Raw genomic sequence first — 24,773 nt, forward strand, 5'->3', positions numbered from 1 at the left:
GTTTGCACAGAATTGTCGGAAAGAGCCTGGGTGCAATTAATGGTCCATAATGTGTTACAAAGATTCAGGATGGAATCTGGCACAAACCATTTTCACAAAATTGGTCATAAGAAGGACCCTGGTAACAGTAGTTTCTACAGAATAGGTTAAATGCACCGATCATTAACGGGCCCGTAGTTAGCATCCTCCCCATTCCCATTGAGCCCTATGGGGGCTCAGATGGGGATGGGGATGTACTGGGTCCGGATCCTGCGAAAGGGATTTTCCGGGCCCTCCAAGGTTGGAATGGCCCATTAAGTCCCCTTTTGCCAGACCCAGTACCCGGTATGGGGGTAGCCATGACGCTTAAAGCGGCATGGCTACCTCCATACTCGTAATGAGGCCCTATGTCACAGAGCAAATGGTACGTATGGGGAGATGCGAACATCATAACATTTGCCACACTCTCGTTTTTTAGTGTTGGCTATTAGGTGGTGCTGAAAGCGCTACCTATAAAGCAGAAACTATCATCATTAAAATAAGAGCTTTAACACGAGAGCTTGAAATAGGGGCTTTGGATAGAGGTTTGTAATGCTTTTCAATGCAGGTTCACATATGAGGATGGATATATGGTAGTTTGGCTATGTGTCCCTCCCATTTAACGCCCGTCACTAAGTGAAATCTATAGAATTTGCCTCCCATGCCCACGCATTTTCCCTCCCACCACACTTCTTTTTGTGCTCTTTTTTTTTTCTTTTTTTCTTCTGTGCGATGAATTTGTCAGCCATTTTTACTCCCAAAATGGCGCCGCCATCTGTTAATGTTTTTTTAAAGTTATTTGACTTCATTGATGCTTTAACACATATTTATTGTAGCTTTCAAGTTACGTTACACATATTACGTTAGTTTTTATTAAAAATAAGCAAGGTAGTGTAATAGAATGTTTTGGTTTAAAATAACTGAAAATGTACATCTAGTGATTTGTGTACTGTTGCTGTAGTGTTTCTGATGAGTGATGTCAGTATGATGTGGGTGGTTCTCCAGTCTGTGTGTGTTTAGTCAGGACAGCCATTTTTTTGCAGACTCCGAAGCAGCCTCTCTTTGTGCTAGATTACCCCACATTTCTATAGCCAGTGCTCGTTTTTTTACACTTCGACCACTGATCGAAAGGGTCTTTTAATATCCTATTCAAATGCATTTGAATGTCGCATCTCAACGGCAGGAGGGAGAGGAAAACAGCAAGTGAGGCTGCTGATTCGTGTGACATCCCGTAGCGGTCTTCTTCTGAAGTTCATCCCCCTCCGCCGCTCTTTTCCTACATGTATGCAGAACACCGTTTTTCCACAGCTGATTCCCAATGCACTTGCGCACTCTGCATAATAAGCACTTCCATGAAACACAGATGAAAGATAGGCCCTCAAGGCAAGATTTCTTTTGATGTGATGCAACAAGCATAGTCAGGCGGCTTCTTTTTTGCCCCTTTGCAAATACCATTATGCCGTTTCCTCAACTCGGCATTACTCTAGCAGCAAAACTGGTGTTAAGTGCACACGCACAGTTTTTAGCATCAGTGCAACTGTTAGATAATTTGGCCTTCAGTCTCCATTCAAAGTACATGTGAAATGAGTTGGTGCCACTTCACCATAAGAAAACATGCACAATGTCTGTTGTTGACTGGCAGCCCCCTTGTGGCAGTGCGTACACTGCAGAGGCCCAGACTGAGCAAAGCGCACAATATAAACTCTGTCTCCGTCCCCAGGTAGAGTTTGTTTATTTTATTTCTATAGCGCAACTGACCCAGAGGTATCTGGGCGCTTTGAAGTACAGTTACATGATAATGGCATTCCTTTTAGCTAAGGGTTAGAATGCATACAGTCAAACGGATATAAGACACTGGCAACGTTAAGTACATGCCTCAGTAGTGGACAAGAACAAAAGAGGTAAGTACATGCGTAAATAATAGACAAATACAGGAGGTAAATTGTTTACACACAGGTACTATACAGTAGTAGTTTAGTTCTCACTGAGGATCCAAGATATGACGCTTCTCCTGAAGTTGTCAAATGTTTGAATGGTCCTAATGTTAGCTGGGAGGGAGTTCCAAAGTTGGGAGGCCATGACCGGGAAGCTGGATCCACTGGATATTTTAAGGATGAACCTAGGAACTGTCAGGCAGGACTTATCTGTGGATCTATGTGTGGAAGATCTCGAGGTGAATTTTTCTGTGAGATAGGGGGCGGGGGGACTGTATGATGCAGTGCTTTGAAAGTGAGACAAAGTTTTGAGTGTCATTTTTTCATTTATGGAGAGCCACTTGTGTTGTATCCTGGTTGCTGAAATATGTTTCGGGGTATATCTAGGGCAGCTCTAAGAGCGTTATTCTGCAGTTTGTTGATTACTGTTGTATTGGCGCCCAAGTATAGCCCGTTGCAATAGTCCAATTTGGAGCCTATGAGAGCTCTCTCTAAAGTGAGACAGCTTTCGGAGGATAGCATTGGTCTGCAAGCTCTTATCAATTTGCCTGTGTTGGCCGTGGAGGTCATATTTACTTGTTTGTTAAGGTTTGAAGTGGCATCTAGATAGAATCCAAGCGTTTTTACTACTTTGGCAATTGGGATATTGTTCCCGTCTATGTTAAATATATTGTAATTTGGTCCAAGTTTGTTTAGGTTGCCTGTGGAGCCAACTAACAATAGTTGTCTTTTTTCATCGTTCAGGTACAGGCCAGGGGTGGTCATGCATGCCTGAATGATGGTATACATTTCATTTATCCTAACTACATCTATGTCATAGGAGCCTGTAAAGGGTAGGAATATCCGGGTGTCATCTGCAAGGTTGCTGTAGGTGACACCCAGACGATCCAGTTTGTCAAACAATAGCTTTGTAAACATGTTATACAAAATGGGCGGGACGCAGGACCCTTGAGGCACACCTCAGGTGATTGGTATGGGGTTGGCTACTGCGGTAGGTGAGAAGAAACACATGGTCCTATTGTTTAGGAACGATTGTATCCATGTGATCGTCAAGTTGGAGATGAAGGTTGCTGTTTCCAAGTGCTCACAGAGTACCTTATGAGTACCTTATGGTCGACCAAGTCAAACGCCGCTGACAAGTCGAGGAGGATCAGGACAGCAAAGCCCCCTTTGTCTTTCAGGTTGTCAATCTGGCTTTTTAAGACAACAAGGGTCGGTTCAGACCCATGTTGAGGTCTAAAGCCAGATGTCGAGAGCCCAAGAGTTGGTTAGCTTCAAGGTAGTCCTGGATTTGCAAATATGCAACCCTATCTAGAATCTTTAGCAAAAAAGGGACCGTAGTGATTGGTCTGTAGTTTGTGGGAATGGTGGGGTGATGAATGGAGCCAGGTCTCTAGCCACATCCTTGATAATCTGGGCTGGACAACTATCACCCTTGCAGTTAGACGGTTTCAGCGAGGCAATGATTTTTTGTACATCTTGTGCAGATACATTAGAGAATTTGAATCCGTAGGGCTGAGAGGGAGGGGGTGGGGGATTCTGATCTTCTGTGGGGGTTTTATTAGTTGCTTGTGTGGTAGGTAGTCTGCGTTTGTCTGCTATTTTGGTCTGTAGATTGGTAATTTTGTTGGTGAGCGTGCTTTGAATGTTTGTGCACCAAAGTTTGTCTTTTAGGCACATGCCTATGAGAGGGTTGGGTGTCTCCATTTCTCGCAGGATAGTGAAGAGTTATTTAGTTCTAGAACTTGCTTGTTTTATTCTATTATTGTAGGTCTCGCGTTTTGTGCGGATGATCTCATTTTTATATTTGTTGGAGATGGATATTAAGTTAGTTTTGTTCTCCGGGGAGGTGTGAGTTTCCAGAGATTTTCTAGTTTTCTTTTTTCAGTGCGGATCATTTTCAGCTCAGGGGTGAACCATGAGTTCACATGGGCTATAGGTTTCCATTTGCGCATTTTGAGTGGTGCTACTGAATCAATAGCTTTGAGCATTGAGGAGTTATATGCATCTACCAGGACGCTAGGGTCACTTGTGTTCGGTAGTGCGTTGAGGATCGGGATTACAAGGGGCATAATTGCCTCTGCCGTAATATTCCGTTTGTTTCTCGTAGGGCACGAAGGTGCTATGGCACATGTTTTTGTTGTGGGCTGAGGCCATAATGAGCTCAAACTCGATAAGGAAGTGGTCTGATGATGATTGGTTTGATGAGTGAACAAATTCTGCTCGCAAGGTGCTCCATCTCATCTTTGAAGGTGACCACTTGGACCCATGGCACCAGACCACCACTATTCGAATTCTATGCTTTTATTGAGAACAGAAAATGCATTCTGGGAGTTGTAGTATCGATTAATTTCAATTGAGCAGGCACATGGCTTGTAAAATGAATACCTTAAAGGGTAAAAGTGGTGTCTTGGTTACATGACGCAATCTAGCCCCCCTAGGCTCGGGGCAGACATGTAGCACACAGAGGAGAGCAGTGCGAGTATGCTTTCTCTGTCCATGTTGTACGTCCTTTCAGAGCAATGGGAGATTTATGCTCACAACCCAAAATATTTCACAAACAAACTATCCCATGTCATTCAGCCAGTGTAGGGTTTGGAATTCTGGGGCTTGTAGTTGCCTTTTTAGCTCTATTAGGTGGTCGTATATGTGCTCATTGGTCTGTTGCATACATATCACGAATATGAAAGGTGTATATATTACAACGCAATCGTCTATTCAGAAATGACTGACGTATATTGTAATGTTGGGCCAAAGGCGCTGGAGGGGGTGGAGCGTGTGTGCAGCACAGTGCTTTGCACATGTTCACCTACCCTATCGAATGTAAATAGAAGGCGTGCTTAGTTCCAATCACATGGCTGCAACACAGTACTACCTGATGAGCAAACGCAGAGGCTTGGCTTTTGAAGTTTCTGCAACAGACTCCCCGAGGAGCAGACAAGGAAGCTTCAGCACTGCAAACCATGGATGGACCCCAAGGACTGCGCCTAACCCTTGGGTGAGTAACACCTGCCATCTAGAGGTTGGTTCTTTATTGGAGGGCAGTTCCTACATTCGATTTCGGCTTTCCTACAGAGTATAGGGCAACTGGCATCGAGGCTTTCTTTTAAAGTGTTGTGAGACCGAAGCTGATAAGATAGTATAATCGGACAGAATAGCGCTGGGGGCATAACTAACTATTGAAAACGGACAATGCACCTATGCACATTCATCATATTGACTGTAATGCCTCCTGCTGCCCCTCCCCACTTGTGGCAGCTATCCTCCTCCTCCTCCTCCTTCGTGTTCACCTCTCTCCTTAGGTTAAGAGCTTTTGTCTGGTCTTCTTTAACGTGTTCTGTTGAACGTAAGAAACTTAATTTTAACCCGTGTTCTCAGGAGATAACGGACATGTTATTGCTACGTGATTGCTGTACGTTATTCGGAAATTGTCGCCATCTTGGAACAATACAGGGGTGGCGGTTTTACATGAATTGGTGCACCCGACGGGGCGCGCGCGAGGACTGGGTTCATATGCTATTTGCTGCAGTGGTCCTTCCATAATAGATCAGGTTTCCGCTTGTCCTATTCGGATATGCTGCTAATTTTTCCTCCAAGGCGAGTCTTGCTCTTGTGCTGCGTCATGCAAGTGTGACATCTGCAAGTGCAATTTCTGCAACAACAAAAAAGTATCTGCATTCATGATGTGGTTATAGAAGGTGGGTTTTGGGGTCATTCATGCTCCACAAGCATCTAGGTCATTTATGGATTACCAAAGAGATTAAGGGGTTTCGCTCCTGCTTTGCTCTCCCCCTGAGGTACTTGTGTGCAAGGGTGCATATTGGCGAGGACTCTCACAGAGCTCATTATCTCGTTTTTTAGCCCCTTTAAAATCGTGCAGGTTAACATCGTGCGCGCGGTCACAGCGACAGGCTCCTTAACATCCATCACTCGAATTCAGGTGGCGCGCAGTATATCCTCTGTTGCCGTATTTTAGAAGGTGTCATATTGTCCAGAGGGTGCTGGTGGCACCCTTATTTACACGAGAACTGCTTGGCATTTCAGATGGCACTATCCTTTTGGGCAATCCCGGCTGATCTGCAAACGGATAGTTCTCTTCCCCTGAGTGCTAACCATCCAGGAACAGGTTATTTGGAAGAGAATGCCCGTGATGAGGGATTGACAGCAGCCTTGTGGCAGTGCGTACACTGGTCCCACAATTTTGGACAAGTTCCTTACTAGGTCCTGGTCTAAAGCTTAGAATTATTTTTTCGAGTCTACTGTCTGAGATACCACTCGAAGGGGGTAGTACACTTCGGCCCCAGGCCCCTCATCAAAAATAAATCGGATTATTCATTATTGTATCCTAAACGGGCAACTCATTTCTAGGGGACAGCCATTAAACATATCCCCCGCACATTTACTGTAACGTAATTTTTCTTGAAGTTGCAAATGGTTTGCAAACTATCTGTCATTGCAAAAAGCTGCGAGCAACATTGCCAGTTTGGCAAATGTTTCCGATAGTTAGTATACAAGAGTTTATCCACAATACGTCACTTTATATTATATTTCCAGTGCTGACATTACTATTTAATACCTCCTACATGAAAACGGAACACCTGCCTGGTCTGATTTTTTTTCTTCACCTTATTGCACCCTCCCCACTTCACTGAAAATCTTGCCACGGTTCAGTGTGTAAGATGGTGAGAATTCCGCTGGCTAACATTCCAAGCCTGAAAACCCGGGAAACGCTGCCGCTAAAATCTATCACCATCTGGCTGATCTGCCCTCTCAATCTACATAGTCTTCTTTTGCCCGTGGCCTGGGTGAATGGCCAGGTGTAAATATAAAAAAAAACATGCATAGCACGTCTAGTTGCACCCGCTTTTCAGATCTAGTTGCACCCGCTTTTCAGATCTGTTTGGGTCATTCCTCATAGGCTTTTAAGCAGGTCGTGCTGACCCAATCTTGCTTTGGGGCCAAACTACTTGTGTGGCTAGTCGGTAAACGTGCCCCTTTTTAGTTTTGGCTATTAGATTGTGCCAATGTGCCACCTATAAACTGATACAATGGAGTACAACTACGGAAGAATTGCAAATGAGGGACTCAAAGCTTGTAGATGTTTGGTTATTTACCCACCCATTGACTGTCCATGCAGGTGCTAATCCCTATGGTAATTCCCACCCACGTCATGGCCCCACATGCCGAACAGACATCCACCTGGCATCTCTTTGAGCTAACTTTAATCAAGCCTTACCATCAAACTGTGTGCTGGAAGTGCATGCCAGTGTTCTGAGAGTTAATGATTGTACTGGAGCTGTTAACTGGCTACTGGTATAATACAAATATCTTAACCAGGTCCGCCTTCAGCATATTGCTTACTCGAATATAAGCACTATGCATATCCGTCACTAAAGTCCTGTTAAAAACAAGTATTGGGAAAGCCAACAGTTTGGCTTGCGTACAAGTATTAGGCAATCGTCTAGCACTGCTATTATATGCCTAGGTGCTCGCACCTTTTTGCAGCTGGCCAGTTAATACCACTAAGGTGGTGCCTGGCAAATGCTATTCACATGCCTACACAAAAGCCAAAACTGTTGGCATTGCCGATGCTTATTTAACGTTACTGTTCCTTTTTTAGTTTTGGCTGAATTCTGGCAATGCTAACTTTGCCAAAGTATTCCTTTGTGCATGGGCGTTATGTCTGGTGTAAGGATACATTGCAATTGGAGTACGTTTTTCTTTCCTGGTTTGCATGCATCCAAGCTTGGTATATGCAGCTTATTTTTCTGTTATTTGCTTTGGCACATATGATGGTGCATTAGTGCTATCCTGGGCAATATAATGCAAGAGAGAAGGGAAAGGGTATTAAGAAACAGAAGTTTTAGTTGGCATGGAAGCAGGCAATGCTATTGGCTGTATAAAGTTATGTTTTGTGTCCTTACGCTCTCTTTCTATTCCATCATAGTCCTTCACTTTTGTCACAGTCTGTCAGTCCTTCTCCTTAGTCAACCTCCATCATAGTCCTTTGTCAATCCCTCATCACAGGCATTCTCCTTCATCATAGTCCATCGTCATAGACCTCTTTCATCAAAAACTTTTGTCACATCACAGTCCCTCTCACTTGTTAGTCTCTCCCTTTGCCATAGTCCCTCTTCTTTCGTCATAGCCCGTCATCACAAACTCGTCCTTTATCACAGTCCCTCATCCTAATCAGGCTGTCTCAGGAACAGGTTCTGAGTCAGTCACAGTCTCCCGCTCTCTACGCACACTATCTTTTCTTCTCCACCCTCCATATGTCCTGCTTTATTTCTGACTTTGTGTCTCACTCCGTTATCTCTCTTCCCCTTCCTTTCACAGGTGCCCCCCATCAGGGTGGACATTGTGCGAGAGAAAGGTAAAAGGAAATCCAAGGCAGCAGGGAGAGTTTGTAATGCGCAGGATGCGGAAAGTTTAACATGTGATGTGATGAATTGTGCTATGCTATGCAGAAACAACCCCACTCCCCAAAACCTGCATATGGATCTGCTTGTGGTATTTCTACAGTTTGCAGATGCAGACCTGCTTGGTTGCAGGGTCCGATGCACACAATGATTTTTATAATTGTTGTTTTATAATGCGCATAATACCAGCCAGTGGGTTCTAAGCGCAGGATCGGGATTCAAACCTGGGTTGCGCTGCGTTGTCTTGCTTCCAAGACAAACGTGTTGCCCCTGTGCTATCCTTCCTCACCAACATGGAACATAAACTCTGTTATTAAGTGTGAAAATGTGATGGTATAAATGTGCATATGACTTTCACGCTATTAGATCTTCCTTACATCAGTTGTAACTGGATCTTTGACATTCCATCAAACTTAACATTTCACTGATTTGTTTTTAATGCACTGTAATGGGGCAAGCCTGATGCACCCTGTTCTACTCCCCTGTCCTTTGCCCCCATTCGACCTACTGCACTGCCCCTTGACCCGCTGCGACCTATAAAAATACTGCAAATAACGTGGTAAAATGTCCTCCAGGTAAAAGGGTGAAGTGGTTTGGGGGAGATACTGTTATGGCTGACATGTTTACATGAAAGTTCATGTCTGCCTTTCCTGGGTATTGTTGCTAAACTGGTGTTGTGTTGGAACCGCACAACATTATCATCTTTCATCACAACAAGTTAAACAGCACACGTACCCCCTGATAATCATTTTTACTACATGTCCAATAAGTCAAGCTGTACCACTCTGAAATAGAGCACACGTGGTCTCATATCATGCATGCCTGTATTATGTTATGAAGTAGCACACTTCCACCTTTGGCTGCATAGATCTTAGGGGTTACACGTGATGTTTAACATGTTTGGAGCAAGAGGATATTGTGCGGTTCCAAGACAAAACACCAGTTTACCAGCCATACCCAGGAAAAGCAGGGACACTGGAGAATGCCAAACTAGATGGTACAGAGATCAAAATCGTTTTCTGGCCTTCACAGACATCTGTAGAAAACTGCAGGCTTTGTGCCTCAGCATTTGCTTTTAACTGTTAGAGGCAGTTGATCAGCCAGCAGAGGCTAGGAGCTCACTTAAGAGCTGCGTGATGAATGGCCCTGCAACTTGCATCTTTTTTGAGTTTCGCCCATTCTTGCTGGGGCCAACACAAATGAATATCTAAAAATGCATTGCACACATGCAAAAGCCTAAACTATTGGTTTTGCCAAAGCTAGTTCTCTTTCTTTACATAACAATTGCAAACAAGGATTGGGGGAGGGGCAAGGAGAGTTTAGCTGTACACAAAAATAATAATAAACAGAAATAAAGTTTCACTTTTCCACCAAGCATGCGTCCCTCCGTAATTTAAGATTTAACATGGTTAAGTACCCAGGATGAGAGAGACTTCCCAAACTCTGGCTCTATTAAATGTTTAATTAAATGTTATTGATTGGACATGCCGTACGAATAGATAGTAATAAGGTGGTTACCTTGAAGATGTATATTTATTCAAGAGAAATGTGCACAATCAAAACAGGTTTTTACAGAAGGGTGCGCAGAGATATATGTAATAAAACCATACTGTGGATTAAAATGCATATATGCCGAGTATGAAGTAGCAATATGTGAATCTGCTCGCAATGTAGATGAACGTATAGCTTCGTGTTACAGAAGGGGCATTATGGCAGAGAACATTTTAATAAAAAACACCTAAGAAAGTCTTGACTATTCTGGGAGGTGCAAATTAAACATTGTCTAGGGAAAAGAAAATTAAAACATTTTCCTACTTACTACTTGATTTTCGTGAAGGCGTACTCGGTGGCAGGGTGTTTGATAACATCGCTGTCTGAACAGAAAAGGCACGCCTGCCACGTTCCCGATTCTTGAACTTTGAGAGCCAGGCAAAGGAGTTTGGATTCCACTCGTTTTGCCACTGGTAACCAGTAGTGGTCGCAAAGAGCCAACGATGTAGGATTGCGACGACTCGCGAGAAAAAACATCCTTGCAGGCACATTCTAGATATATTGAAGTTTGGCCAGAGCCATTTTAGAAAAACCTAGATAAACTGGGCTTCAGTAATTGAGGTGACAGACCACAAATCTGTTTGTCAATTGGACTTTTGCCAGAAAAGTGAAATAGTCCGTGAACCTGACAAATCCCTGGGTATTGACACTGCTTCGATGGGGGAAGCCCCTTCCCATGGGGCCAGGGAGGTAAGGGCGGTAACAGATAGTCCCCCTGGGGGTGGTACTGTAAGGAAGGCATGGTATCAACAGTAAGACAGACACAAGTGACCACAGTTAAAGGGCATTTATTGAACTTCAATTAGGTGTTTTTCAAACTCATCTAAATGTAAATCTAAAGATGGGAGCAAGCAACAAACATCAAATAATAATAACAAAGTCCTAGTGGGATCTTGTAAAAAAAAAAAAAAAAAAGGCCTGTACTAATAAACCTATTGCCAATCCTTACCTCTAAATAGGACTCGGACCAATTTATCTATTATAAGCTTCCAATTAGGCTTGGACCAACTTTATCTACTTTGCCATCAACTTTCTTTACTGTATCAACATCGAAGACTTTCAATTGTGCACAGGATTTTGCTTGACCCGTTGAAGGACCACTTTGCCATTCCTTCACTTTTGTCAACTCTCACCTGGATACCTTACAGAGACCTTCGATTGAGCATGCACATGGTGCTGCACCACTCTGTCCAAGGAATTGTATCTTGGTTTCAAAGTTCAATCACTCACCTGCAGTTCAACTTTACTTGCGTTGCTTATCACACGCGTTTTTATACAATGTCCATTCCAGCACTCGCCATACAATGTTGCTGCTTGCAACCTTGGCTTCTACACAGACCGGTCTTGTATCGTTCTCCCCAATTCACCGGCTGCGTTGATTTCACTGACGCTGCTTTGTTGTTGGAGCTAAGGACAGTACCATGGCAGCTAGCGATTTTCCCCACCTTGATTATCGACACAGGAGAGCCACGGGTAACCCTGACACACAATGCAGGATTTCTCAGCCTGGTTTCCTGGCCTTACTTTCAAGAAACCTCGAAAATAGAAAGCGTAACGACTGTTTATCGAAAAGGTCAAGAGAATTTCCCTCCTTGCGAACCCCTTCTGTTTCGCGTCTTTCTCCTCGTATTAAACTCCCATCTTGGAACTACTGTTCTACTGTTTCTTCGTGTGCTTTCCCTCGCTCCCAGTGTGCTCTCGTGCTCCAACTTGTACCCGTGTGTGAGGAAGTGTAATGGAAGTCAGATGTGCGTGATGGTCAGTAATTGCCTGACCCTGCTTAGTCATTGTATTGGGACATGTCAGGTATACGGCTTGGGCCTTAATCTGTTTTCTCTCATAGCGGGCTGTCTGTGAGAAAGGGTTTGTGTTGTAAAGGGGGGCTGGGCGGTTGAGTTCCGAAATATCCTACCTGCCAGGACGGGGTAAAGGTGTTACAGGGAAGGGAATACTGCGTCTCACCATCTGGTGTCCCACTCCCACAAGACCCCTCACGCAGGTGATACTTCAGCACTGGTCAACCCCCAGGAACTGGATCCAAATGCGATTGCCGTGTCCTGGCCACCTGGATGACAGATCCCTGGAGACTAGTGGGTGAGACACCTCCTGGTTTATCATAGTACCCAGTGGGTGGATCCCATGGGGAGGGAAACCCTTCATGGGGCCAGTGATGACGGCCCTGGGAGAACGTTGTATTCACCCACTCCTTTGGTGTCTCCACTCTCCTTCTACCCCACTCAGTCCACTCTGGTCCCCCATAGCTCTATTTGTTATAGCAGGGTAGAGGGTTTCATTAACCATACTGGGATGAGGAAGAGTGAAGCTTACCCAGGCTTAATACAAAATACTACTGAGACAAAGAAGAGGGAACAAGGAGGCAAAAGCTCACTGCGGAACCAACGGACATGGTATAGCTTTCAAGAGGCAGCCTCAATGATAAACCGGGAACAAAGACTGAAAGAGCATCTAGCAAGCACTGAAGGACCGAGGAACGAGACACCTGTTCCATGGCAGGGGACCAGAAGGTGGGACGTGGAGAGATGTGACTTTCCCAAATGCCCAAGTAATACGGACCTGGACGGTGGCGGAGAGCAGATAAGCCAGACCAGTGAAAGTAGACAGAGAAAGAGGACACAAGTAGCCTGAGACATGAGGGAGAGTCTGGAGCTTCTTAGCCGCGAGACACAGAACACAGAGTGCGCCAGCAACACAGTTCTCCAGAAGAGACCAGAGACTGCACGGAGACTTCCCAAAGGTAGGGAAAGGGCCATACCAGTTATTGGGGCACAGAGGGAGCTGATGGAGTTGGAAAGGCAGTTAAATCTATCTTGAAGGGCAAAAGGGGATAAAAGAGGAATAAAACAAGTGAATACGAACTTTGTTAATCAAATTAATACATGCCGAATTGCAAAAGGGGATAACAGAGAAATAATACAAGTTGATACAAACTTTCGGAATAAACCATTGTGGGACTGTACCTGGCAGGGGAGTACACCAGATCTGTCCAAGTGGTGAATAGGTGAAGCAAGGACAGGGATCCCACCAAAAGGTGGCATTTTGATTGTTACCAACATTTATTGAAAGTGAAAGGTTTGGGGAAAACTCCTAGCTTGCCCTAAAGCTAAGAGTTTTTTTTGTTTTTACCTCAACCAAAACTGTGTGTGTCTTTGTCAGGATGTTCAAATCAAAAAGTTCCCACCGCCCTACGTCCAAGTCTCTTTCCGTCCCTTACACTTGTAACTCAGGATAATGTGAAGAAAGGAATGTCTCTGCAGAAAACAAAGTTCCAAAAACAGGGTGCCAAAAGAAGAACCAAAACTAAAGTTCAAGAGTGCCTCCCTCCTTCTGACAGATTTTCAAAGTCTTAAAGTTCCAGTTAAAACAGGCGGGACGATTCCCTTCCCCTGTTTTGTTACCACACAAATGTTCTTAAAGACAGTCTTACACCCAGACTATCATGCCCTTGGAATGTTCAATGATGGGCTTTTAAGTCTCTTGAATAATCGCCGGTCAAGATGATGTCTCCCTCTTGGCTTATTTCCGGAAGGTTTCAACACCACAGGGAGTGACTCACCCCCCCCCCCACACCTGATCAATCTACTGCTGCTGATATCACAGCTATCCTGGTGCACTACCCTGCCAGGTACTGAGATTCAGCGTGATGCACACTTCATATAGGTGCGAGTCCCAGACTTGCCTTCTACGTGTTTCACAAAGGTCTTCTACTGCTTCTACTTCTTCCGTTTCTACTTTTTCAGCACTACATTGGGGCCTCAGTGCCTCCCAGACAACCAGCGTACTGGGTTGTTTGGACTACAGTGGTTTTGGGACTTCCTAAGTGCCTGCAGTGGGGCTCCACCAGACCTCGTGGTGGTTCGGTGGCTTGTAGTAGTTCATCACTGTTAGCCACCTTCCTGGGGTCGGACTTCCTTCCCGCAATCCCCCCTTTGTAGGAACACCAGTAGCTTCTCCTTCTGCACTGGGTAAGTGGTACTTCCAGCTTTTGTCTGTTCACCTGCCACTTGCAGTTCCTCTAGGGAGGACTTGACAATACTTCCTGGTTTCCTTCCTCCATTTCTACTCCCATTGGACCAATGAGCAGCCAGCAATAACTAGGCCGATCAAAATGGTTCTCAAAAGCACTCTCCATACCTCTACTCCTCTTTCTCATCCCAGTACTAATATTTCAGTTCCCCTGTGGGTCAATGGAGGGCCTCCTCGTCACAGTACTGCGAAATGGGTCTTCATTTAAAGAACTTCTGTTCTTACTTGTTTCAGTACTTACTAGGGGAATGTTGTGACCACAATAATTCATGACCTCATTAGGGAAGAGATTGTTGTAGGAAGGTGGTCTAGAGTCAGATGACTGACAAGGATACTGCTTCCTTCCTGGGATGTCCTCATGAAAAGGGGTTCCAACCTCTTTCGAAGTGACGACGCCTTGCATTTCATCACAATAGGCTTTTCTTTTCTTTGGACGGTTGTAAATGAAAGTCTATGCCAACCAATTTACCACCAATGTGTCGGACTCTTACTTCTGCACCCTTACAATGTCCACAGAGGGACTTGAGTTTATCCAGATACCTTGGTTTGCGAATGGTTCTGGCTGACGTAGGACAGGGCCCAGCAGTTGAGGGCCAATCAATATCTCACCATATTTGATTTATGTCAGGGTTCCTAAAAAGAACCCCTGGCACTCTGACAGAGGGCTGGGCCACTTTCTTATGAGAAATAAGAATGTCTATATTCAGGATATTGAGCTGGAAGCTCCACTTCTTAACCTGCTCCATGCAATGTTGTAAACTTTTTATTGCAGTCTCTTCGGAATTTGCAAAGTGGAGAACCATCTGTATGTCATCCCATACGTTATTCATGTCCTGCGATGATGGGGACTACCACTTTTCTTGGCAGGAAAATTTTCTTCAGAGACCATTTACTCGTAAGTATTACACCACATTTTCCTGCAAAATATAGATAGGGTTGGGTTTAGGCATTTTAAAAAAGTGGGTGGTGTGGGGAAGACTGCGGGGGGTGGCTTTTTTTGCAGTTAAGTGTGGTAAAATAATTCTAGGAAATCGGCTTTGATGAAATTGCGTAGATCCAGATGATGTCAATAGAAATGTACATGTATTTATCATGACATGGTTTGAACCGTTCTCCCTCTGTAAAAGGGTTCCCCAAGTGGGTGTGCACCTTTGTATGTGTAACAAGTATTTGGATGGTCGAGAGAGAACGGAGCAATTAGTGGTTAGTAAACAACAGGTCCTAGGGTAAATTTAGGGATATATTGAAATCTTTTTCCATATTCAGGAAATGGTTACACTCTTGTAGGCCTGATTACTCTCTTGTAGGCAGTATCTGCATAGCACTGCTACCCTCTTGTAGGTAAGGGCAGCATGTGACAAAGCAATGCAGTTCAGAGACTGGGAGCGGCATCTTGGCCCAGTATTTTAGGACATTCTGGGAGTCTAAAAGCACAGCTTTCCTGAGTGGCCCTCCCCATTATCAGAAGGCCTCATGGCCAACAGCCTGGGTCTCCAGTAGCAAGCAATCCTTGGTGATCACCCAGTGTTAGGCAAGATTGTACTACACGGGTTGGTGGTGTGTTGAGCAGCCAGGCTTATCTCAAGAGGGGTCATTGTGAGCTCTAGGGGAGTTACAGAGATTCACAGTGACAAGTATTCAAATAAACTCTTACACACAGGGTTTCTTGATTAAACAATTATTCATGTATTTAACAGTCAGTTTGAGTAAGCCTTCTTCAGAAGGGGTAATATAATAGCAACACACAAATACACTCCAAAATACACACTCTTAACTCTAAATCAGGACATACCCATTTGGGATGCCACACAGACACTTCTTACACCCTCAGGTAACTTAAATAGCTAGAACACTGTGGACATTAACATATCACTGTTGCATTTAGAGTAATACTTAGAAACATGTCTAAAGAAAAAGGTTATTAGAATAAAACAAGAGATCTCACAAATATTCTGAAGCAGGTAAATACTTTTAAGTACCCCCAATGTAAAGTAAGTTAACTCCTTCCTGGAAGGAGGGCTAAACACAGAGTCAGAGGAGAAAAATAGTTAATCAGGGAGCCAGGCGAGGCCAAAGTCAATTGGTCAAAAGTCTAGGTTAGCTGAAGCAATTCTTGCAGGTAGGTAAAAATCTTGCACAATGTTTTGGAAGTCTTTGAAGAAAAGAAGAAATCAAAGTAGGGCCACAAGCTGATTAGGCTTGTGAGGTAAAGAAGCTGATAGCAACTATACAGAAGCAACCAAGACAAGTCTCCACTGAGAACAAGTGAGGTTACACAACAAGAGGTACGTTCTCTTAGACTTTACAGTACCTTTGGTTAGAAGAAAAACTGTTCCAGTTGGCTTCTGTTCCTGTGCAGCTCTGCACATCCTGTGTTCCTGGGCCTCAGTCGTAGGACCTCTGGAGGACTTCTCCACTGCAACGGGACAGTCGGTGACAAAAAAGGACCACCTCCTATTCAGCTGCACTTCGCGGTGTCAGCTCCATCCGTCTCAGCAAATAGCACCACCGCTGACTCTTGGCTGTTGGGATGGGCTTTCCTTGCATCTGGGGTCTAGCACTCTGTTAAGGTGGCTCCGGCTCGGTCAGTCCTGCTTCCTGGGATTCTGGAGGATCTTCCTGGAGCTCTTGGTCAACTTAAAAGCAACGCACACAAACTGGTGTTCCTCTTCCTGGCTCTCCGGTTTCCAGCAGCAACTGCAGTGGAAATTCAACCTGCTTCGAGAGGATGTCCAGGTGGCTTACTTTGGAGTTGATTGGTCCCAGGAACTCAAGGGGAGAAGTCGTCCTTGCAGGGCTTCTCTAGTCAAAACGAATTTGGAGCTTCAGCACAGCAGCAAGGCTTCACCGGGCAAACCAACGGTACAGGAGTTGCAGCAGGCATCTCTTCCAAGTTCTTCTTTGGATTCCTTCGTCCAGTGGTCAACTCTGTCTTCCAAGCCAAAAAGCCTCGCCTTTGATGCAGGTTTCTCCCATTCATTCCAGCCCAGCTGTCAGTCACCCAGCGGGGTGGCTGTCCTTGCCGGACAGCCAGCTGGCCAATCACTTAGGAGTGCATTCCTGTCTCCTAGGAGACTAAGCACAGGGAGTTTCGGGCACCTCCCACGCTTCCTGCTCCCGCCAGACACCCTGGGGCCAGAGGTGGGCTTCACTCGTGAATTCCGCCAAAGACAAAACGAACAAAGGGACCAAATCTGGTTTGGCGCGCAGAGTAAATCTCAAGAAGGACCTTTCCACAAAGAAATAATGAAAAAAGAAGACCAGGTCATTTTGACAAAAATGGCACCCTTGGGTGCTTTACTGCAGCTGCAAACACAGCCCACGGTAAAAGCACACCACGGCAGTTTAAAGTAAACCACTGCCACCAGCCATGCATCGATGATAGGGTAACATAAAAAATGTTACATGCAAAACTAGACAAAGGGGACACTAAGTAACCCCTCCAGCACCCTATTGTAAGATAGTGTGTGCTGGGTCTAGGAAGTTACAAATGTAAGTAAAGTCAATTTCACTTCACTGCTCTTGGAAACAGTAGTTTATCCAAGAGAAGGCATTTAAACCTTTGGGAATTCTAAGAGACTTCCCTGTGCCACTGCACTAAAGGTGCTGTGTGACACAATGTAAAGATGATGCCTATGGAGTTTGTCAGACTCCATACTTAACAAAGAAACACAGAGTTAAACCACATTAAAAATACACGAGAGCGTGGGAAAAAGGGTCTCACTCTCTCCAGGTTAAAAAGTAAAAATCCTAAAATCCAGTAAAGTTGCTAGGGGTCTCTAAGGTAGTGTCATGATCCCTGCTTCCAAGGGGTCAGGACTTGCCTCACATCCTTGGAAGCAGGCCCATAACCTTGATCCTGGGTACCAGCCAGTCCCTATCGGGACCTTTTGGACCTTGTCCTGGCACCAGTGGCACCAGGCTCATAAAGATGACCGGTCCCGGCGCTGGAAGCGCCGGGCTCATAATGCTTAAGAGTGCTTGGGTGGACCTACCTGCAGCAGACCATGCTGCTTACTTACCAGCTCGATGGTCTTCTGATCCTTCTCTGCCTGGAACTACTTTTCCTGTCTGGGTGGGGCAGGAGCCACTCCCTGGAATCAGAACATAGGAACTCTTTTCTTACCTGAGCGAGGCTGTGGAAGAAGACGCCTAAGCACTACAGAAGGCTATTTAAACCACACCCGATTGATGAAACGTGCTTCGCGTTATTCTGCATCTGCAGCAGGACGCTCACCGTGTCAGCTCCAGTCTTCCTGAGATTCTTCAGCTCCAGTTCCAGTGACAACGAATTCCTTACCTGCTAGAGATCCGATCCTCAGCTGCACCTGCCAAGACAAAGAAACAGGTTAGCAGAATTCAATTCGAGAGCAGCGCTCTTACTTACCAAATACGGCGGCATCTTCCAAAGCCTTCTGCCGCTTTCTTCGGCTCCCCATCGACATCTGCAAAGAAAAGGACTTAATTAAGCATTGCATTCTTGAATTGCCTACCTGCGCTCCGCACGTTCTGAACTTCAAGAAGCGCTGCATGCCGGCATCTGCAAAACAAAGGGAGACATTTTAAGGCGCATTCTAAACCAACCATAAACTTTCTACTTAAGCGCTCGCACGTTCGCCGGCATCCATCTAGCAACGCTCTCTGCATCCAGGATCTGCAAGGACAAAAGAGACATTAAGGCGTGCTTTTGAAACAAACAGCAGTCATTTTACTTACGTGCACCGCGCTTCATCTTCTTCGTACATACGCGCTTGCACGATCCTGGGCACTTATTCATCAGCGTCCATTGCACCTAAACCTGCAGGACAAAGAGAGACATTAGAAAGGGTGACAGCAACCGGTCATCTTTCCTACTCACCTGCTCGCCGCATCATTCCTCCACAATTTCAATCTTGACACCCTAAGACTGAGCAAGGGACTAAATTAAGGGTGCTCCAATAACTATCAAGAAACCGCTTGTGCGGTAAACGGCGGTATCTTCCAACATCAACCTCTGCAATCAAGAGGATTGTCAGTGAACCAGTGAAGTAACTGGTACTTGCGCCCCTGCAAAGACGCAGGATGGAGAGCCCGACCTTAATATATCTAAGGTGAGCAAGCCACGCCCTTTGTTCGAATAAGAGGACTGAGGAAGGAGAAGTTCAATCAATCCAGTTCCTAAATCCTTGTTCTTCCGTCTGCAGACACATCACTCTACACGTCCGGTACATCGTGAGAAGGGGACCAGCCCTAGGAGAAGGCCGAGATCTACGAGTCACACTAGAAGACACGGCGACAGCTCAGTCCAGCCCAGCGCCTCCGTGGAAATCAGGTGAGCGTTACAGGTAGAGAGGAATTAGCACATTTCTGAGAATTCTCCCTAACACCCAGTCTGAGGAGAGCCACATCTGAAGCAGAAGCATTGCACAGCAATGCATATGGTGTATCCAGAGGAGCAGCACGTTCCTGCATCCCCACCTGAACCCCACTACCTCACATGGTGGTTCAGACGAGCAGCCACTGGCATGCCTGTCAAAGCTATCACAGATCACTACAACATTTTTGGTAGTCTTAAGATGCTGGATGGTGATATTTTTCTTGACATGGCTCCGTTGTAGCGGTGTTTAAGACCCCTGTAGTGTAACCTAACAATTCAAAATAACAGGAGCAATGTTTTCTCGCTAGGCAATCAGGGGTTATATGCCATCTATAGAAATGCTGACCTGTGATAACGCATGAGGGTCTCGAGATTAACAGTGACTTCAAATACTGTTTGTGGTCCAACCCTGTTCATGCACATTGTTAACAAAGTGTAATCTCTCAAACTAGAAATCTCTCGGCTCCAAGTCATTATTTTCTAAGAGGAAAAATATGAATGCTGTTGCAGCTAATATATGCAGCACTATACTTTATTCAACAGGTTTTCCTGAGGGGCCATAACTTAGTTGGAAGCACAAACATCAAAGGGTAGGCTACTGCACTAAAGGCGATTTCATGATAATCAGACACTCTTGGCCTCTCCATGGGAGTACACGGAATTTAGGGGCAGACCCAAGGGGCCCTTAATAGCCAGTCACATAACTGTACAGCCTAGGACCAATTGTCAATGTTACACGATCCTCCAAGTAAGGACTTACTTCCGGACAAGCTTTGTCACTTCCCGGTCTTCCTCTTCTTTCAGCTTCTGAATGAAGCTGGACAGGACGGGCATCTCAAACTTGATGTACTGCGCGACCTGCATCGAAGACAGATAAAGGACAACTTCAGCACAAGGAGATTCCTTTTCGGTATGATGGTGCAGAGATCTATGCATAACATGCCGATCATTTCCCAGAGTCGGGCAGAGCAGGCACAGCCCGTCACCCTTCGGAAGCAAAAACAATGGCTACCATCCTCTCGATACAACTCAGAATGTGGTGTGTGCTATAAACATTATCAATACATAATGGGCTTCATCAAAACACAAGCCTAAGCCTTCCAATCACCAAGCATTTCCATGAACCTGAGTAGAAGGTTGTTCTTTCTTGCTTTCTGGGTTGTCAAAACATAACTACCTGCCAGAGAGTTCCTATTATTAGTTTCGGTCACAGGGTTAATGGTGAATTACCAGAAAGCTGACTCAATTTCAGACTATGGCTGGTCACTGCACACCTAATGGCTTGAATATCTTTAAGCGTCTTTTACTCTATACAACCAGAAGATGTGCAAAACAATTCCCTTAATTTGCATTCAGTTGTTTTGGATGCTGTTTTATCACGTTATTTATTTTACTTTTACAGGGAGAGGCTCCCCTCTACAAAGTCACATTCCCTCAACTTCCCCTAATGCTCTGCTGTAGAATTCCCCCCCACCTGTTCATGCGCTTCTGGTCAACAGTCAGTCAGCCGAGCAGTCCGCAACATGAAATATGGACCAGCCAGGTAGCTTATTTACCATTGCTTTCGAAGAAGATGGTCATTAACCAGTAAGCAGAACTGGTGACCAGCTGAATAAGTGTAGCATAATAGGAGACAGCAAGTAAGAGCAAGCAAGCAAGACCCTTCCACAGGACATTGGGTGGCTTCTGATCAAAGTTTAGATTTTAAAAAATAAGATCAAACTGATGCACTTTACAGCACAGTGTTTGGAAACACGTGGATAAAAAGCTATAAGTCGACAGGTACTTCTAAAAACAGTACAACGTCCTTTCATCAGACCTTTGTTGATGTTTTTTTAACCAACATCTTTCAACGAAATACCTCATCTAAAAATATAGGGGGGTGGAGTGCATACAAGGGGTGGGGGGTCGGGAATAGAGACAAAAATATTGGGGATGGGAGATTGAGGGGAAGCCCCCAAAAATAAGAAATATTAATTAAAACGTTGATGAAATGACATAGAACCCTAGAAACACCTGTAATATTCTAGTTCTTTCTTCAGATTCTAGAGCAGCCGGTGCTCAGATGCACATGTTTGATAGATATTCAAAGACAATGCAATCCACACTGTTTGGTTTGCACCTGGATTTTGGGGTCAACTCACTGGATCAAAGTCTTGAAAGGGTGCTCATAAGATCATGGGAGCTTCCCTTTACCCAAATGTGCATCACAGTGGATGTGTCTTAACATTTATTTCATATCCCTGTGGTTCCTGGTTATTAGCAACATCTTCATAGTCACTGGGCCCAAAATAGGTCAACGGCATGCCAAAATCTGAACAAAATGTGTCCGATTGTTCAACATCCTTGAGCGATTTTGATCTTTGGCTGCCAAAGATGCATTTCAAGAGACACTCCCATTAGATTGCAACATGCAGAGCTTGAAATGGAAAAATGTAGTAGGAGGTACTCGCCAGTCTAATACGGTTTTACAGTAGCTTTGTGGTGCATCATACAGTTTGCATGTTGATCACACCATTGTTCCACAGGACACAGTGCAAACCCTGCATAGCAGCACCCTTGTTAAGAGATGAGGGGGACTACAGAGAAAAAATGTTCCACCTATGTGTCTTCTCTCTCTCCTCTGCTTTACCAGTGACTTTTCTATAAGTCTTTGATTCTCTCAAACTATTTAGTTCCTCAAAGTCTACCTATCATGGCTACTCTTTCTCCCTCCCTCTTTGTATATAGTTATTTTCTAGGATTCTCTTTCACTCTCCCACTCTCTGTGGGTTTCTCTATAACTTGTTTCTACCTGTGGATATTGTGGCAAACCAGAAGGAGGAGGCCATTTCAGGGATGTCATATTCAGGCTGTTTTATTTAACTTAAAGAAAAATTCCTATCTGTCCCTACTACTAAAAAGGATTTCCCTACGATGAGGTAGGCATGGTTTCAGAAGGCAGACAGACACAAATGAACAGTTTTGAAAACCTTTATGTAACTTTAACAGGGGTTGCAGACTTCCTATCTGGCCCTATCTCTATAATGGGAGTAGTCTTGACCATCAAATTAAACTAAAGTATGTCAAAGACAGTCCGTCAGAATATTAAAAGGTGTCTGTGTCAAACCTGATCTTGCCCTCACTTAATTCTACAATGATAATGTGTACCGGGTTAGGTCAAAACAAAAGAGCGAGTCAAATAATATCAGGATGACAATGGAGTTAAATAAAACTCCCTTCCCCAAACTTTTGTGATAAAAGTTCATTAGGAACTTGGGTGGCCGGTTCACACAGTTCATTGAGGCACAGTTCTTCCAGGCTTCTTTTACTCGACACAGTTCATCAGCACACAGTTTACTCATGCTTCCCTCACCTGCGTTGATATCAATGTCTCAAAACACAGTTTTCTCAGGCTTCCCTCGCCTGATTCGGCATCAAAGAAAAATACTTAAAAATGGGGTTCGCTTGCCCAACAGTTCAATATTGGTTTCACAGTGGGGTTGCCTTCCCCAACAGTTCAACAATCCTTCAATGGTTTACTTGACAGAGACTTTTGCAAACGCACAGTATTCGCTAGCCCTGTGCGGGACAGCTCTGTCAAGGAGGCTTTCACATAATCATGCCTGTGGCACCTCTTTACTTCTTAGTACAGTAACAGACATTCACAATTGCACAGTATCTTGCTTGGCCCTGTGCGGGACCACTCTGTTAGTAAGGCAGTCTATATAGTTCATTTTCCTCGTATTATATTTTATTTTGCTTGGTCGTGCCTCTGGCACTGTCTTTCACAATCTTTACTTTGTTGTGTCTTTGGCACTGTCTTTCACAATCTTTGCTTCGTGGGTCCAGACCCTCTTAATTCTCATTACTGGTCCCAAACCCTCTCCTTAATTCTCATTCTGGGTCCCAGACCCGCTTCTTAACTCCACAGACATAACAGTTCTCATTTCACTTTCGCTCGTGCTTCTTGCCCGCTGTAATTCACAATTTCAAAAGTCTTCCTTTACTTGTGTAAAATTACATGCAGCCTCGCCGCCACTTTGTTTCTTATCACACTCTTTCAACAATGAACAATTGAAGCTTCCATCTTCATTGCATCTCTCGCCAAACGCGTGTCCTCACTTTGCAACATTGTATTTCATTTGCGCCTCGCGCCTTTCAGAAATGCACGGAGCACACAAGCTGTGTATCTCTATCGCTTGATGCGTGTCGAGGTCCGGATCTTCTTTGCAGCCACTCTGGCACGGCCAGGCCTTCTCGAATGCCTGGGGGAACAAGCACCTGTACCAGGCTTTCTCTTTGGAGTTTGTTTCATCAAGCAACCCCTTTCTGGCTCATTGGAGACATGGCTCCCTCGCCCCGGTTTCTGCAGTCTTTTCACCTCTCAGGCCCTCAGCATCTCAGCGCATCATTCTTTGCTGTCAGAATTCGGGGTCCCTAGGCGACCTGGTTCACCTGCCTGCTCGTCCTCCAACTCTTGTGCCTTCTGGGGCTCCAACTCGCTCACTGTGTGACTCTATGCTCCACCTCTTATACTCTGGCAGGTGTGTGATTATGACTGAGTGCCAGATCCTACCTGGCCTCATTACCGGGACAGGACCATTGCATATTACTAAGAGTAATCTTCCTAATCTCAGTCTTCCTCATCTCAGTAATTGGGCTGACACAGAAAGGAGGGGAATCATGAGAGTTGGAGCATCCCATAAAGGCAGATGGAATATGGGCTAAACAATTCTCAGTAAATGGGGGATACCATATCTCACCTTCCAGTGTTTCTTCCCCACTCCCCAAGGACCCACCTATCCCAGTGATCCTCCCTCGCTTGTCCACCCCCAGGGTCGAGATCCAATAATGATGGTCTTTCCCTGGCCACGTGAATAAGGGATCCCGGGCTTGAGTAGTGAAACACACTCAGGTTTTTCACACTACCTACAAACTTAAACTAATGTCGACTACTGTCAAAATAAGAAAAGATAGTCCTCAGTCTAAATCCTATCCAATATCTGGCCCTACCACTTTAATAAAACAACACATTTAGGGCAGAAACATGGCGTCAGAGTTTAGGCTTTTTCCAACGAATATTGTTGGGATCACTCCCAGGGCAGTGGTCACAGTTCATCAAAGAAGTATTCTTGATCATTCACCAAAGCAAACTCCTGAAGTCCATCTTAAGATGCCTCATAAAAATGTCACGTCTCTGTATAAACCCAAATACCTCTTGTCCTTTAAGTGGATAGAGGATACCCCATCCTCCTTGATCACAAATTGTTCCTTTTCTTTCCACCCCTATGTCGGAGTCTTGACCAGACTCATTGAATCCTCTGGGTTCGCTTCTCTTTATCAGTTATAAACGGTTCTTTGTTTGCCCAGGGCTGTCCAGAGCCCACTGGGTGTTTGGCTGCGTTTGTTTTTGTGGTGCAATTGTTGGCCTTTGCGAATATTCATAACTCAGGTTTCTATGGCGCC

The 24,773-nt window shown here is 44.9% G+C and overlaps 1 protein-coding gene across 9 annotated transcripts in view; it reads right to left on the reverse strand.

Annotated features, from left to right (window-relative positions):
• The window catches only part of RASSF2 (Ras association domain family member 2), a 466,003-nt gene that overhangs the window by 14,034 nt on the left and 427,196 nt on the right, over positions 1-24,773 (reverse strand). For 8 of the 9 annotated variants that reach the window (XM_069618869.1, XM_069618868.1, XM_069618871.1 and 5 more), the window contains one exon: positions 20,086-20,183. In XM_069618869.1, the coding sequence (XP_069474970.1) occupies positions 20,086-20,183 (98 nt within the window). Of the gene's footprint in view, positions 1-20,081; positions 20,184-24,773 lie in introns of those variants that run through there. The other variant, XM_069618872.1, reaches the window with a different exon arrangement.

This window comes from Ambystoma mexicanum, chromosome 10 (genome assembly GCF_040938575.1).
Source record: "Ambystoma mexicanum isolate Mex_15411 chromosome 10, UKY_AmexF1_1, whole genome shotgun sequence".
In the NCBI taxonomy this organism is placed as follows: Eukaryota; Metazoa; Chordata; class Amphibia; order Caudata; family Ambystomatidae; genus Ambystoma; species Ambystoma mexicanum.